This window comes from Bos indicus x Bos taurus, chromosome 11 (genome assembly GCF_003369695.1).
Source record: "Bos indicus x Bos taurus breed Angus x Brahman F1 hybrid chromosome 11, Bos_hybrid_MaternalHap_v2.0, whole genome shotgun sequence".
NCBI lineage: Eukaryota > Metazoa > Chordata > Mammalia > Artiodactyla > Bovidae > Bos > Bos indicus x Bos taurus.
Genome location: NC_040086.1, coordinates 103,181,804 through 103,197,568, shown reverse-complemented (window position 1 = coordinate 103,197,568; position 15,765 = coordinate 103,181,804). Strand labels below are relative to the sequence as shown.

Genomic DNA, 15,765 nt, shown 5'->3' with positions numbered 1-15,765 from the left:
ACCAGCTGGTCACTTTCACTGAAACCACGCCCTCCAGCCCCATTGGAGTGAAAGTCGCTCAGTCGTGTTGGGACTCTTTGCGACCCCATGGACTATACAGACCAGGGAGTTCTCCAGTCCAGGACACTGGAGCACGTAGCTGTTCCCTTCTCCAGGGGATCTTCCCAGCCCAGGGATCGAACCCCGATCTCCCACGTTGCAGGCAGATTCTTTACCAGCTGAGCCACAAACTGGAGAGGGCACCAAGACCCCGTCTAGGGAGGCCGGGGAGGGGGGCCGGCAGCCTCCCTGCCAGCCCCAAGGCTGTCTTGCCTTTCTCCCAGCACCTGGCTATCGGCCTGGGGGAGGCCCGTCGGCTTCAGGACGCTCCCCAGATGCCTTCGTGGACACAGCAGCTCAAGTCTCGTTTTATTCTGACAAAGGACAGGGTTGCCCAGTGAGGGGCGCAGCCCCAGGCCCTGGGCAGGGCACCTCGTACCGTCCTTGGCCGTGGGCCCACAGGCCCCGAGAGTTGGCCGGGGTGCAGGGGGCTGGGTGGCTGGGGCTGGATTCACACAGGACGATCCTCACTCCACCCCGCCCCAGGTGGGGGCCCTGGGGCCTCTGTGGTCAGCAGAGGTGGGGCGGGGCGGGGCATGGCGGGGCATGGCGGGGTGCGGAGAGCCTCTCCTCTCAGTTGCCGGGACTGGGCAGGTGGGCCTGTCACACCTCCTTCTTGCAGGAACCTGCGGGTGGATGGGGGTGGGGGGGGGTTCAGAGGTCATCGTTTCTTAGCACCTTCCAGCCAGACAGACCCACCCACTCAGCCCATGGCAGCCCCGCCTTCCACCCTCTGACCTCTGGGTGGGAGCAGGGGTCCTAGGCTGTGTGTGTTGGGGGACGGGGGAGGTCATGGGGCCCACAGCACTCACAGGAGCCCAGCTGCTCCTCCAGGAACGAGATCTGCTCGCTCAGAGAGTCGATGCGGTCCAGCTGCTGGAGGGAGTGGGCCAGGAGGCTGCCTGGGTCAGGGAGTCCGTGCTCCAGGGCTCGGGAGGCCAGGCTGTGCAGTGGGGCCAGCACGAGCTGCAGCTTCTGTGGGGTGGGCAAGGCCCCGGGGAGCCGGGTGGGAGACCTGTGTGACCCTGGGCCAGGCCCTCGCCCTGTCCATTCCATAAGGTGGCCAGCAAGCATGGCACTACCAACCCGCAGACCCAGGTCCAGCTGCAGGGCCCCACAGTGTCCACCAGAGAGGCTGCTGCGCTGGGAGCCCGCGGAGGCTGGTGGGCACAGGTGACGCCACACAGGCCCGCTCGGCCAAGGGTCCCCGAGGCCTGGGAGCCCTAGTCAGAAGGGCTGGGGGAGGGGAGACAGGGGCTTCTGGGGGGTCTCAAGTCAAGGACCCTGTGGGAAGGCCTCCGGGCACTGTCCCTGTAGGGACAAAGGCAGGCATGGACTGGACCGAGGTTCTGGCTCTCGGTGGGGTCCCCGCCCCCACGTCCTGGGGCCCCAGACATCGTCTGCTGGGCAGGGTGCCCACACCAAGGGCACCCTAGAAGCCGCCTCGCCAGGACACCCCCACGGAGCCCCTCCCAGGCTGAGCCTCCCTGACCCCGAGGATCCCAGCCCGGGCCTCACCTGCTCCAGCATGTCCACCCTCGACTGGAGCCTCTGTACTTCCTCCTTGACCTCACTGTCCGCTCCTGGGGAGGGCAGCTGCAGAGTCAGGGAGGCCCGGCTTCCCACCCCGTGCCCCCCACCCTGGGCCAGCCTCACAGTCCCATGTAGGGGGGTCTCCTGGTGTGGGGCCCAGCCCTTGGGACCAAGTTCCAGCCCCAGCTGCTGTCATGCCGAGTCCTGCCCCCCCACCATCCCCCCCCCGCCCCCGCCGCCCCGTCACCGCTCCGGGCCCCGCCTTCCTCCCGGGCCGCAAGGTGGCCCCGGGCAGTCGCAGCCTCACCCATGCCTGCCCCCCGGGGGCCAGGGTCCCCAACACCGCCGCCGTGCTCAGGGTGGTCTGAGCTGACGTCCGCGGGCGCGCTCCGTGCCGGGCTGCTGACAGCGCATTATTACTCACGGTACGAGTTTGAAGTGTCACAGCGCGTACCAAAAGTAATAATGTCCCGTCACCAGCAGAGGTGCTGTGTCTCCGGCTGCTCGGTGAAGGGACCCCGGGCGGCGGCAGCTGAGCTGAGGTCCTCCCCACCGTCCCCGCGGGAAGCCCCCCATCATCACCACCACTCCCCCGGCCCGCCCTGCCCACCCCCAGGCACGGTGGCAGGAGTGGCATCTAGAAGGCACCTTACCTGTCGTGGGGTCTGGGGTCACCCTGGGGGCTCCTCTCTCAGGCAGGCAGACTGCCCTGTCCACAGATGGGCGGTGCCCCTCCCAACACTGGCACCAGTAACTGCCCGCTGTGTTGACACAGCGCTGGGGACAGCCGCCCTCTCCGGCGCTGCACTCGTCCACATCTGCAGGAAAGGGGGTGTCAGGCACGAGCACCCTCCCTGAGCCCCCTCAAGACCCACCCCTCGGGGCTGCCAGGATCCGTGGGAGGTGCCCGGGGGCTCCCTCCTCCTCTGGATGGCCGGGTGCCAGCCTCACCTGTCTGGCAGGCGTTGCCCTGCCATCCTGCAGGGCAGTGACAGCGGCCAGGCTGGACACAGCTCCCTCCATTCTGGCATGGTGGCTGGCATATTGCTGTGGGGGTGGGGAGGCCTGTCAGCAACGCAGGAGGGTGCCCGGGGCCCCACTGCAGTGGGGTTGTGCAGCCAGGGGATGGGTGCCACGCAGGACCCGCTCTTGCCCTGCTGGGCTCTGGTTCCCTGAGACCGGGTGCTCTGGGTGCTCACCTGCCCCACAGGCCCCTGGCACCCCGCCGGTCCACTTCCAGCCAGGGCAGCAGGCGTAGCGAGGCCGGGTGGGGTCCGGCCCGGGGCGGCGGCGGTAGGCGGTTCTGTAGAGGGTCCTGGGGGGACAGTGGCAGCTCAGAAGGGCCTGTGGCCCTCATGGTGCGGCAGCAGGAGGGACGGGGCCTCCGTGCTGCCACCAGGGCCCCCCCCCAACGGGGCCTGGTTTCCCCACCCTGTCGTCACATCCTCCCGCCTTCTGGGCTGGCTCTGGCCCCGTGCCATTCAGAAGCTGCGCGAGCCATCTCCCCTAGCGTGGACGAGGTCAGCGGCTGTGCCCACAGAGCGCCTCTCCCCCCGGGGAGGGCACCTCAGGGTCCCCGCCCAAGTCGCCTCCCTGCCCCAGGCTGCCGTGTGGGCAGAAGCCCAGCAAAGCCGGGAGTGGAGTAGATAGAGGTGGTACCTCGGGGGGGAGTCTCCTATTCTGGGGGGGTTCTAGGCCCTGAGGGAAAGGGGCTTCCCACCCTGTCCCCGTCCCCCACCAGAGGTCCTTAAAAACTTCACGGAAAATAGAATCTTTCCCAACCACATTACATCCCCGCAGCAAAGAACGAGAGATTCTACCCCCCGCCCACCCCCCAGCCCATGCTGGCTCAGACTGGGACGTGCTGGGTCTTGGGGGAGGGGAAGGATCTTCATCTGTAACTGTTGGGGGGCTGCCAAGGGAAGGGGGTGCTCCCTGGAGCCCAGAGGGCAGGACCAGGAAGAGGCAAGTTTCAGGGAACCAAGAGGGTAAAATCTTGCAGCCAACGATGCTGGGTGTGGGGGGGAGTGTCCCCAAAGTGGAGGGGGGCAGACAAGGTGGGGGACCCCTTTAAAATGAGGGTTGGGGGGCCGATGCACCGGACAGCCCTGGAGTGGCTGGTTCTTGCGGTTACGGCAGTCACTTCCTGAGTCCGGGGCCGCCCAGGTACACGAGACTCATCTCCAGCACACACTCGGACCCGGCCTCCGCAAGGCCTTTCACTGCTCAGGGCCCTCCCAGCCCCAGGGCGTGCGTGTGGCGGGCAGCGGTGGGGGCGCTCACCGGTAGGTGCTGCAGGCACGGTAGCCGTCGCAGGTGGTGAGGAAGGGCTGGTATACACGCTGCACGAAGGACTCGGACGCGGGGCCCTGGGGAGCCCCGACGACGCACACCCTGCGTCTGCGGGGGCGGGGAGGGGCGGGGCCAGGAAGTCAGCAGTGTCCCAGGGCTGGGACCCTCCAACCCTGGAGCCCAGGGGAGCCAGGCACCTGGGCAGGGGATTCCCCGACGGCACCCTCAGCAGGGACTGCAGGGAGACGCCAGCTCCCTGGACACTGGGGGCCGCCCCCAGGGAGGGCTGAGGGCCCCAAGCCCCGGCTCACCCAGGCCGGTAGACGTGCTCCATGCCGCCCGCTGCCAGCACCAGGAACCAGAGTGGAAGCAGCTCCTGGGAGCCCCACATGGCCTGAGTTTCCGGGTGGAACGGCCTTCTCCTCGGGGTGGCCTGGAGCACAGAGCACAGCCCTGTAAGTCCCTCTGCCAGACCCCCTCGAGCCAGCACCACGGGAGAGATGGTCCCCTCGGCTCGTGATGCCTGCCCGGCTCAGCTGCTTCGTTGGGGCCTCTCACCATGGCGGGGGAGCCCCCACGGCCAGTGCTAGCTCTCCTTACCCCCAGCCCGCCTGGACAAGGAGGCCGGCCCTCACCAGCCACATACAGTCCACCCCTGGACCACAGAAGGGCCAGGACATCGGGGTCTGGAAATGGAAGCTGATGCCCTCGCCTGGGGAGAGACGCACCTGGGCCCTGCTGGGCTCGGTCAGGTTCACCGGGGAAGGCGGGGGCTGAGGGGGGACCACCCCTCCCTCCCCTGGCTGGGCTTGGGGCCCTCCCACAGCAGGGCAGGGCTTTTACCCCAAACCTCGGTCTGCACATGGGGTGTCATGGCAGGCCTGAAACCCACCCCAGCTGGCTTGGCCCTGGCAGCCTTCAAGGACCTCAAGTGCCAGACCTGGGAGCCTGGGGGTATAGGTGCCCGGAAGGCAGGAAGTCCTCCTGGGGTGGGGCCGGGGCCTGTCCTTGGGAAGGATCACTCCTATGCTGGGGCCTGAACCACACGGGGCAAACCACCTCCAGGGCGCCCAAGACAGTGGCTCCATCAGGCCCCGGATGGTGGGGGGGTTGGAGCAGCACCCCTTCTGCCAGTGGAGCCGATCACATCCCTGTCCTGGCAGCGGGTGGGAGCCAGGGAGGCTAGAGAGCGATTTCTGGGAATGAGAGAAAGCCTAGCCCAGAATTAACGCTGTGAGTGACAAGCCACGGGGACTGGAGCAGGGCTGCCGTCGCTGTGTGCCAAGAGTCTGGGGAGCGCTCTGCTCCCCTGCTCCAGGAGCCCCATCTGAGACCCCCCCAGGATCCCCCAAAGGACAGGGTACAGGAAGGAGCTGAGCTTGTGCGTGTGCTGGGGGCAGGTAGCAGAGTCTGGGTACAGTCGCCTCCCTCCCTGGGACTCAGTTTCCTCTGGCTCTGACGGTCAGTCCCATAGACAGGGATCACCATGAGCATCGCTGAGCCCTGTATCCACACTGGGGTTCAGCTGGGCGCTCGGTCCAGGCCCTCACCCGCCGCACCACCCGGCCCTAGAGCTGCACGAGGGTCCTTCCTGTGAGCCTCCCCCCCCATTCTCTGTTGGCGGCCTGCGAGGGGAGGGCTGGGTGGCCAAGCAGGCAGAGGCTGCAGCGGGCAACTGAGGTGCTGGATTTAGTTTGGGGACGGCAGGGGGTGGCTGCTTCCTGGCGGTTTCTGGGCTGGGGTATATCCTGCAGTCAGGCGGTTCAGGGGACGAACTCTGCAGGGGGGCACCCTGTTAGGGACACACCTGGGGGCCTGGCACTCCCAGCAAGAACTGAAATGAGGGGAGACAGGTGGCCCTGGGAATGGGCCCCAGGAAGGCAGAGGCGGGCCGATGGGCTTACAGACCCTGAGGGCACCCACACTGAGCAGCTGGGGGGCACAGCTCGTGCACATGTAACTGTCCCCCACAAACACCCACCCAGCACCTCCGCTACCTATGGAAAGCTGGTTAGGAAGGAAGTCGTGTTTTTTCAGAGGAGAGACTGGATTTTTGAAAGTCATTCTTTTCTCTTAGCCCAGAGGAAGCGGCTGGCCCTGGCCTCCTGCGCTGGGGGCGAGGAGTCCCATTTCCCTTTGCAGTTACAGCCCCACGGGGGCAGGAGACAGGGCAGGCAGGCAGGCAGGGCAGGGGGACCCACGCTGCCTCCAGGATGACAAGCAATACTGCCCCATCCCCTCTGAGGGTCTGCAGGAGCCTGCCCTCACTTGCCCGGGGTTGGGGGGGATGCTGCACCGCACAGCTGCCACCCGCGGAGACTGAGTCCCAGAGCAAGGGGCCTGACTCTGGGTCCCCCCTTCCACCGTGAGGGGTGTTCTGGACGTCAGGACCGGGGGTGGTGGATGTGGAGACGCGGGGTGAGATGCCTCCCTGGGGGTGCGCCCTCTCTACTGCCCACCCCACGCCTCCCCTTTCCCCCTGCATCGTGGGGAGCAGGAGCGAGGGTGAAGTGACCCCCTCCGGCCACCGCAGGGTACAGCTGGCCTGGGCTGCGGAGTCCCTGGCCCGCCAGGCTGCGGGCCAAGCGCTGGGGGAGCCGCAGGGCCCGGATAGGGGGATAAGGGGCGGCGGCGCCCCCCACCCCGCACAGGGACCCCCCACCCCTCGTGGCCGGGCCCGGGTCACCCGTCACCAGCAGGGGGCGCCCTTTGCCAAGGCCGCTGGGCCCATTCTCCGGACCCGGGGCCGGGCTGGGGTCGGTGCCCGCGGGGCAGAGCCCGGCGCTCCGGGCCGGCTCACCTCTGGGCTCCCTGCGGTCGCTCCGCGTCGCCCCCCCCCCCCCCCCCCCACTGCCCCGCGGCCCCAGCTCCGCGAGTGTCCAGGGCCCCCGGCCTTCCCGGCCCCAGCCCCCCGACCCCAGCCCGAACTGTGAGCACACCCCCAGCCCGCGGCGGTCCCTGCGCCCCCAGCCAGGCGCCCCGCTCCCTCCGCACTCACCGCCCAATCCGGGGCGCGCACGCGCCGCTGCCGCCTCCGCGCCGAGGGGCCCGGGCCCCGCCCGCCCGCCAGCCCCGGCCCCGCCCCGCCCGGCCCGCCCCCGGCCCGCCCCGGGCCCGGGGTGGGCGCCGGACCCCCCGCCCGCCCCCATTGTGCAGGTTGGGAAACTGAGGCTCCGCGGCAAACGGCGCCCCGGGGGCCGGGCAGTGAGTCAGCTAGAACCGGGGCTCCTGACGCACAGCCCGCCCCCCCACCCCTTGGCTGCCGCCCCTCCCAGCCCGCTCCCCTGGACGCAGGGCTGAGACTGCGGCCAGGTGCCCGGAGGCAGAGCCCACGCGAGCCGGGGGTAGCTAGCTCTCGACCCCCTCAGGCTGAGCAACGATTCCTGGGATGGCCATCGCAACCGGGGGGCCAGCTCACTGGGCACCAGGGGCTGGCTAAAGGTGACGGCTGCTCTGCAGCCACGCGTGGGGTGAATGGCAGTGACCCTTGGGCGCATAGACTTCTAGAGATGGGGGGTGGGGAGATGGGGGGTGGCGGCCTCAGCAGCGCCCTGCTGGCTCCTAGGTGTGCGCTGAGCCTCGCTCCTGGCCCGTGTGCCAGGTTAGGGGGCCTGCGGGGCTTCCACCGGGCTCCGCCTTTGTTCAGGACAGTTGGGACCACCCTTGAGTGCGCCTCAGGCCCCTGAGGAGTCCCCCGACTGCATGGTCACCGCGGGGGCCTCCTGGGCCCGTCCCCTCTCCTGTCCAGGCCCCTTTGCACGTTTGCAACATGGGCTGAAGAGCCCCAGGTGGTGGAGTGGGCCGCAGGGCCCCCGTGCTGCCGGCGGGCGGCCGGCCCTCCTGGGACCCCCATCATTTGTGCACCGGGATCACCCCAGCCCTCCCTGGGCCTGCCCGTCTCAGCAGTGTCTCCCTCGAACCCGAGCCCCGGCCCTGTTTACCTGAGTGTGTGTGTGTGCAGGTATCGGTGCCCGCTGCTGCCCGGGGCACTCACCTGGGGAAGGGGGCTCCCTCATGCCCCGGATGCTGGTGGCAGCAGCTCTTCTGGGTGGTGGGGGCCGCCCGTGCCTCCCTGGTGCCGGGGTCTGTGGGTCAGACACACAGCCTTGATTCCCCTGACATGCCAAGGCAGGTGGGGGTCGGGCCAGCCTCCGTGCCACTGAGGGCCCTCAGCCTTCACTTGGCCTGCAGACCCCCACCCTTGGATGGCCACTCAGCTCTGCACACACCCTCAGCCTGGCTGTGTTCATTGCTGGGGGGTCCTGAGACCCCCAGATGGAAAGCTTCTCCGCACAGCTCGGGGTGCTGGGTGGGTGTCCTGTGGGTACACGGGGAGGGGGCCTTCGGGCAAAGCCAGCAGCTCCAGGGCATCTGGTTCAGGCCTCCCTTGGCGCCCAGGAGGAGAAAGAAGGGGCCCGAGGTGGCTGGACGGGAACCCCTTCCTGGACCAGGGGGCCCGGAAGCCCCTGGAAGATGCTCTGAGGGAGGCTGGGGAAGCCGCTGCTGGGATGCTAGGATGGTGCGGGGGCTCCCTGCCACTGGAGGGGTCTCTTCGCTCCAACCCCAACAGGCGGTCCCAGGCAGTAAAGAGTTCCAGGCCAGGCCTAGGGGGGACAGAGGGGAAAGCTGCCCTGCTCCATCCCCTGTCCCCATCCAGCCCCTGAAGCTGGTCATTTGACCCTTTGACCTCCAGCTTGAACAAAAAAAGGGAGGCCGGCAGCGCTGGATGGGCTGGTCCTCGCTTGGCTGCTAGGCTGGGTGGTGGGTTAGCCTCTGCTTTCTCCACTGGAACGTGGGTGCTCGTCATACACGCTGGGGCGGATGGGCAGCGGCCAGGGAGTCCCCTGTGCGCCCTTGGGGACCTGTGCTGCTCTGGGTAGGAGGCTCCTGTAGGGTGCCAGGGGGACCAACGGGATGCCCACACTGTGCCAAGTTGTCCCTCTCCCCGACCCCAGCCAGCCCCACAGAAAGCGGGGGGATCCCTCCCACAGCCCATCCTGGCTGCAGACTTGGCTTTAGGGTTCCTGTCTCCCCTCTAGTGCCCATCCCCGAAACCCTTGAGGTGTTTGCCCACCCCTGGGGGATGCCCTTGGGACACACAGGTCCCAGAGAAGGGGGGTCAGCGGGGCCGGGGGGTGGGGGTCCTGCTTCCGACCCCAGGGGCTTCCCCGGGAGAGCAGGGTGGCCCAGGAGGCGGTTCGACGGCAGGGTCGCCACTGCAGCGGCTCCCCTTCCAGGGGTCACGGAGCTGCTGGGCTGCCAGTGCCAAGTACGAGGGTGGAGCAGGCCAGGCTGGTCCAGACCGGGCCACCCCAGCGGGTGCCCTTGGCCAAGGTGAGGATGGCACCAGTAGGGGTGCCGATGAGGTGGCCCCAGAACGGAGAGCCCTCAGTGCTCAGCCCACAGGTGCCCATGGTTGCCCCGTCCTGCCTGCGCCCCGTCCCTGCAGGGCCACCCCTGTCGTACCTGCTGCTGCCCGTGCCCCGGCTCGGCCATGGCCACCTCTGCCGCCTCCCCGGGCCGGGGGTGGGCCCTGCCGCCCCTCGCCCGCCACCTCGAGGTGCCTCCAGAGGCCGCCCGCCTGTCCGGTGCACGGGAGCCTGCTCCTGGGCCATGGGGACGGCCGCCTCGGGGCAGGGAGGCTCCTCCTGGGACGAGGAAGGGCGGCTTTTTATGCTCCGTCCTGTGTAAATCGGGATTGGGATGGGCCCTTCCCGGCCGGACTTCCTGTGTGTGCTGCCCGCTGATAACGGGATCTGTCAGTGAACAAACAGGAGGCCGAGGGCGGGCGGGGGGCTGCGGGGGGCGGGGGCTGGCTGAGCGGCTGGGGCAGGGCTGGGGGATCTGCCCCCCGGGGATTTCAGGGTCTAATCCTGAAGCAGCCGCAGACTTTGCTGGGGCCCACCTGGTGACCCTGGGGCCTGACGGGCCCCACGTGTGATGGACGTGGCTGGCACCCAGCGCCCTCCCGAGGCCGGGGGTCCACCAGGCTGGCGGGGCCACAGGAGTGCGGCTCCACAGACGGGCCCGTTTGTCCTGTGACTCCTGGGCCCTCGGACATGTGTGCCAGGGCCCGGGGCTGGGAGCAGCCAGGGCGAGCAGGGGGTGGGTGAGTGAGCTGGGGGTTTGAGAACAGTCTGTTCCCTGGGTTCCTGGCACCTTGAGTGGCCGTGGTCAGGGGAGAGGTGGGGAGGGCAGACATCAGCCCAGGGCCTTCTCTAGCAATAGGGCAGTGAGCTCCTTGCTCCAGGGGCGAGAGCCCCCGGTCCCACTTCCGGGGCCCTTGCTAGGGGAGGACAAGAGATGTTCTCTGGCCCCTCGGGCTCCTGAGGCTAGGGAGGGCATTGCGGGGGAAAGGGCAGGAGCCTGGGTGGCCACAGAGGGTGCTCCCGCGGGCGCTCCAGGTGCTCTAGCCCAGGCCAGACTCTCCGTTCCTTCCTCCTGGCAGTGCCCCAGTGGCTGTGCTGATGGCTGGGTGGGTGCCGCAGGGGAGCTGGGCAGTGACCAAGGACACAGCTGGACACGCCTGGCTGAGGGCCCTGGGTGAGCAGGCCCCCAGCCCGCCATCCTCGGGGCTCAGCCCTCACCCACCCAGTCTGAACACCCTCATTTCTCTGGCCTTGAGCACCTCTGCTCAGTCCTCCCTCCCTCCACCCCACCCAGCTTGATGTCCCGGCCAAGAAGGGAGCTGGGGCAGCTCGGGAAATTCCCCCCAGAGTGCTGAGAGCAGGAGGGAACCTGCCCACCCTTGCTGGGGGCGGGGGGCAGGGGGTCTTGGCGGTCAGCCCGGACTGCTCTCTCCCCGCCCCCCTGGGAGGGTGTCCTGTAGGCGAGGCTGTGGTCAGCACAGGACCTTTGTTTCTCCTGGCCTCAGTTTCCCCAACTGTTCTAGGGGGTCAGGTGAGGTGCCAGCCAGAGGGGTGGCTGTGACTGCAGAGGAGGTGGCTGGCCCTTAAGCATTGCCGGATGGCGTCTGGGGGGCTCACCCCCCACCTCTTCCCCGCCAGCCCCCCGTGGCCTGCCTTTGCTTCCTGGCTCTCTCACCCAAGGGCCCAGCTGCCCAGGAGGGCTGTGTGTCTTGCTGAGTGTACTAGGGGCCAAGCTGGGCTTTGCCCACACCCAGAAGGTGGCCCAGACCCTAACGCTGACCCTGCCCTAGGCCAGGGGGTCAGCTCGTGCCCTTGGGTGGGAGAAACAGTGGGTGTCAGGGCCAGCTGGGCTTGGCCCCTTCCGCGTAAGGATGGGAAGACTGAGGCCCAAGGAGGAAAGAGACTCACCCTAGGTAAGCAGGGCCCCCCAGTTCCTCCTGTGCCCCCACCCAGGGGGCAGATCTAGTCCTGCCAGGGAATGGGCTGGGCTGAGGTTGTGAGCAGCTAACTAGCCAACTTGTGAAATAGTTGATGGGCCCCTCTCCGTCTAAAACGTGGGGAAGGTTAGGGAATTTTCTGGAAGGGCGCCCAGAGCATGCAGACTGAATCGTGGGTTGAAAGGTGGAATTACAGGCGGTGGGGGTCCTCTGTGCCCCAGTCTCCCCGGACCACTGGTTCTGGGACCCCCACTGCTCTGGGCCCCCCTCCTCACCAGCTCTGCCCTGCTGGCAGCTCCTACGGGGCCCCGCATGGCAGCCAGCCCGGCCCGGCCTGTGGCCTCAACCCCTCTGCACCCCCCAGTCTCAGGTCCTGGAGCCTCAGAGGCAGATGCCGGAGATGGGCTGAGGTCCCGGCCTGCCCCAAGCAGGTTGGGGACGGGCAGGGCCTGCATGGAGGGTGGGCTGAGTACCGGCAGAGGGCGAGGACGGCACTGGCCGATACCCCATCGGACTCCAGGAGGGTCCTGGGGACCTGCAGGGGGGTCGGGGTGCCTCCTGCCCCGTGGGTGCCCCTCCCGGGTGCTGGGATGTGGGGAGCTCACTCTGTGTTCCAGTCTAGGTGACTCCACCTGGGGCGGGCCAGGACCACCCCATCCTCAAGGAGGCCCCCTGCCTGCCCCCCATGGCGTCTCTCCAGGGTCGGCGAGCACACCACCACAGCGGGATCAGCTGGGGGAGGAGTTGGTGCCACCCCGAGGGCGGCACAGAGGTGATCATCTGCTGGGGCCGGTCCCTCACTACTGGGCGGCCCGGAGACCCGGGCCCAGGGCAGAGCCCCAGTGCGGTCGGAAAGCTGGCGTTCCAGTCCCAGCTTTGGCTCCCATGGCCGGAGCCTCGGCCCACACTGGCCTCAGTTTCCCCGTCCGCTCCCCGGTCCGTAGGCACAATGGTCCAGCGGCCTCCCAGCCCGCCTGCAGGCATTCTGGGGGTGATGGACTGAGTTGGGCCTTCTTACCTTCCCAGAGCGCACCGGTCAGGCCAGGGGCGTGGCGGGGGTGGCCAGGGCCTCCCGGGCCTCCTGGGACCCTCCCAGGAGCCCTCGATGCCAGGCTTCTGGCCTCGGCAGGCTCAGGAGCAGACGGACCGAGCCCCCGGCAGAGGCCCGCACGGGCATCTGGGGCGGCTCGAGGGGCGCTGGGCGCAGCGTGTGAGCCAGGGAGGGGAGGACCGGAGCACGGGGCAGGGGAGAGCAGGGCTTCCTGTTTACCCCCCGCGGTGGCCCCTGGCCTCGGGGACAGGATGGCTCTGTCAGCCAGACTCCCGCCAGATGCAGCTGACCCTTCATCCAGGGACGCGTGCGCCTGGTCCAGTGACCCGTCCCCGGCAGGACTGGAAGGGAGCTCGCTTTCCCCTAGGCCCAGGGAGTTGTGTACAGAGTTGGATCGGGTCCCAGAGGGAACGGGAGGTCCCACGGGGAGATTGGGGGTCTGTCCGGCAGCCAGGGGTCTTCAGCTCCACCCAGGCCCCCAATGACTCCTGCTTCACACCTCTCAGATGTGCCCACTGCCTGGCACTGTGTGCAGCGCTCACGTCTAACCCTTGAGCTGCTGCAGCTGAAGCTTGCCAAGGGGAGATGATCCCCCTAGGCTTGGCCGGCGCGAAACAGAAGCTCTGAACGCAGAGCCCAGGGCTGCCTGGGCAGCGGGAGACCCTCGGGGCACACTTGGTCCCTTCTCCTGCTGCTCCGTGGTCTTCCTCACTGGGGACTCCTCACACAGCCATCACGGCCTTTCTGCTGCTCATGTCCTGCCCCCCAACCCCGACCTCGGTTCCTGGTGGGTCCCCAGGGGCTGTGCCCCGTTCTGGTCACCATACTTCCTTGGGCAGTCCCTGGTAGCAGGACAGACATGAAACCAACCCCTGCCCGACGTGTCTCCAGGCCACCCCCACCCGCCGTGCGGGAGCGCCCCAGCCTCCCCACAGCCTCGTCAGCACTTGGTGCTGTTCTGTCTTAGCCATTCTGATGAAGGTGCAGGAGTATCGCTGTGCTGTTATTTCTTTAATATAGGAAGACGAAGGCAGTCTCGTTTTTTGAACAACAGATTTCCTCCCTGGGGAAGGACTCATATCACAGGGGAGTGGGGTGAGAGCTGGGCAGGGGGCACCCGGGGAGCAGGCAGGGCATCTCCAAGGGAGCTGGGGTCCAGGCTTCTGCTTTGCTGAGCAGTCTGTGAAGTGCAGGCAGCAGTGGTCTGGGCAGTGGAGAGAGGAGAGACCACCCGGGCAGTGAGCGTGGGGGTCCCCCAGGGTGGGTGTGTGGCACGTTCCAAGCTCCCAGGGGCCGCCAGGAAATGCTTGTTTCTAGAGCTGTTGGCCAGGTGGGGCTCACGGTGCTGACTGTGGCCAGGGGGTGGGCTCTGGGTCCCACCTGGAAGCTGGAAGGTGGGCAGTGGTGGTCGCGGCTGACCCCTGCAGGAGGCTCACTGAGCAGGGGGATCCTGGGATAGAGCCTGACCCCAACCCGGCGCTGCGGCTGGGCCCTAACCCGCAGGTCCTCGGCCCTCAGCCCACGGCCCAGACACGTCCCAGGGCCCAGCTTTGCCTGGAGCCCAGGCTGCCCCAGCCCCACAGGGCTCCCTACCCGCACCGTGAGGGGTTGAGGAAAGGGGGCTTGAGGAAAGGGGGCTTGAGCACCCTGCCTGGAGCCCTGGACAGAAGCCCCACTCACGATCAGGCTGCAGTTTGCCAAGCCTGATGGATAGAGCAGCCGTTAACCTGGGGGAAAAACACTTAATCTCCCAGGAGAACAGAAAGGGAAGTTCCAGAGAACCGATGTGTGTGCTGGGGGTGGGGGGACAGGTCAGTGGAGGTGGGTTACGGCTCAGCACCTGGGTCTGGGCCGTGCTGTCCCCTCCCTGCCCGGCCCGCTCCGGGAGCACTGGGCGCCAGGCTCTCCGAGGCCTTCAGGGAGCAGAGTGGTGAGCAGGACCCTGGGGCCTGTGGGGGCCGCGCCGAGGGCACATGGCTCTGGTGGGCTGTCTCGCCCACCCTGCAGGGCCGCCACCACTGCCTGACCCCATCTGTGCAGGAGTAAGGGCCCCTCAGGAGGGCAAAGACCGTCAACCAGCAAGATTGACCTTGAACCAGGAGCTGCAGCCCTCCCCAGGCCTCCACGCGGGGCAGGCTTCGGGCGCAACGTCATCCCAGCTGTCTGGGGGAGAGGGGCTGGGGGCGGCGGGGTTCCCCTCCCCAGGGAGACCGTGTCGCCGGGAGAGTTTGTCGTCTCCACGGGGCAGCCATAGGCTTCGGGTAGGTCTGGGACGTTAGAGGCCAGAAGCTGCCTTGCCTCACTTTCCCCGCTTCTCAGGGCAGGGCCTGGGGAGCCCTGCAGGGGCAATCTGGGGACCTCGAAACGCTGTCACGGTGGACAGTTGTGCCTGGGCCCTTTCCAGGGGAGGGGCGCAGCAGCCCACAGAGTCCACTAGGTTCTCAAAGGGGCCTGTGCCTCCCACCTACAGACCCCCATGGGCAGCCCTGAGGTCCCTCCAGCCTCCACGGTCCATGCTGTTCGGCCCCAAGCTGCCTGTGAGCATTTGGGTTTAATATCCCTAAAAATGCACATCTCTCGCAATTAGCAGGCAGATCCTTTACCACTAGCTTCACAGAGAAGGCTGCAGGGTGGGGGGGCCAGCTCTGCCGCCCAGGCAGGCCAGAAATCTCTGTTTCCTCTCGGCCAGGAAACAGGAAGTGAGTGTGCAGGGGAGATTGGGGGCCAGGCCCCGAGAACAATAGAAACCCCCTCCAGAGGGGAAGGGGAACTGCGTCAGGGGCCGGGTGGGGGCCGCCTGACCTCTCCCCTGCAGTGCACAGGCCCAGGCGTAAATTTAGTCTCGGTTCTTTCCTGGTGAGAAGATACCCCGTGCTGGGGGAGGGGACGCACAGCCCGCCTCGGTCTCTGGGTGCAGGGCTCCTGGGGTCTTAGGGACCATCTGGGTAACCTGAGGCCTGGAAAGGAGCAGTGTCTGGCCTGGGGACCATGGGACGTGGGAGTGGGGCAGCTCAGACGTCCCACTGGGGCTGCAGGTGGCTGGAGAGGCCTACGGGTGCGTGGACAGAGCACCTCACCAGGCCCAGGGGACGAGAGCGGCTCCCCTGGCCCCTGCCCGTGGCAGGTAACTCTGATCCAAGCAAGCAGGCTCTGTCCTGAGAGCCATGTGGCCTTAGCCAGAGCTCCAGGCCGGGCCGGGGCTCAGCAAGAACCGAGGGCCAGCCAGTGGTTTCTTTTTATAACAGAATAGCTATTCAGTTCAGTTCAGTTGCTCAGTCGTGTCCGACTCTTTGCAATCTCATGAATCGCAGCACGCCAGGCCTCCCTGTCCATCACCAATTCCCGGAGTCCACCCAAACCCGTGTCCATCGAGTCGGTGATGCTATCCAGCCATCTCATCCTCTGTCGTCCCCTTCTCTTCCTGCCCCCAATCCCTCCCAGCATCAGACTCTTTTCCAGTGTCAACTCTTCGCATGAGGTGGCC

General features: G+C 67.5%; 1 protein-coding gene across 12 annotated transcripts; it reads right to left on the bottom strand.

Moving 5' to 3' along the window:
- Positions 1–396: 396 nt before the first annotated feature.
- On the bottom strand, positions 397–12,310 carry EGFL7 (EGF like domain multiple 7). Of its 12 annotated transcripts, none has more exons than XR_003513551.1 (11): positions 9,391–9,579; positions 8,154–8,242; positions 7,919–8,009; positions 4,236–4,357; positions 3,916–4,032; positions 2,832–2,947; positions 2,584–2,679; positions 2,286–2,450; positions 1,618–1,682; positions 912–1,074; positions 397–725 (listed from the first exon to the last, which is right to left on the bottom strand). XR_003513551.1 is itself a non-coding variant. In XM_027556778.1 (11 exons), exons 2-10 carry the CDS (start codon positions 7,938–7,940, stop codon positions 951–953), a joined length of 972 nt encoding a protein of 323 aa, XP_027412579.1. In that variant the 5' UTR covers positions 7,941–8,009; positions 12,249–12,310; the 3' UTR covers positions 397–725; positions 912–950. The 12 variants fall into 12 exon arrangements, 10 of the variants coding, with proteins under 10 accessions (XP_027412579.1, XP_027412575.1, XP_027412581.1 ...); XM_027556778.1 differs by lacking the exons at positions 8,154–8,242; positions 9,391–9,579 and adding exons at positions 1,940–2,031; positions 12,249–12,310 and having other exon boundaries at positions 7,866–8,009; XM_027556774.1 differs by lacking the exon at positions 8,154–8,242 and adding an exon at positions 1,940–2,031 and having other exon boundaries at positions 7,866–8,009; positions 9,391–9,568.
- Positions 12,311–15,765: the final 3,455 nt, after the last annotated feature.

Coding starts and splice junctions, on each gene's coding strand:
- EGFL7 (XM_027556774.1), bottom strand. CDS start 9,420: ATGGCCGAGCCGGGGCACGGGCAGCAGCAG. Junction 8,010..9,390: donor CGGGGCACGGGCAGCAGCAG/GTACGACAGGGG, acceptor TCTGACCCACAG/ACCCCGGCACCAGGGAGGCA. Junction 2,680..2,831: donor GCCAGGGGCCTGTGGGGCAG/GTGAGCACCCAG, acceptor CCACCCCCACAG/CAATATGCCAGCCACCATGC.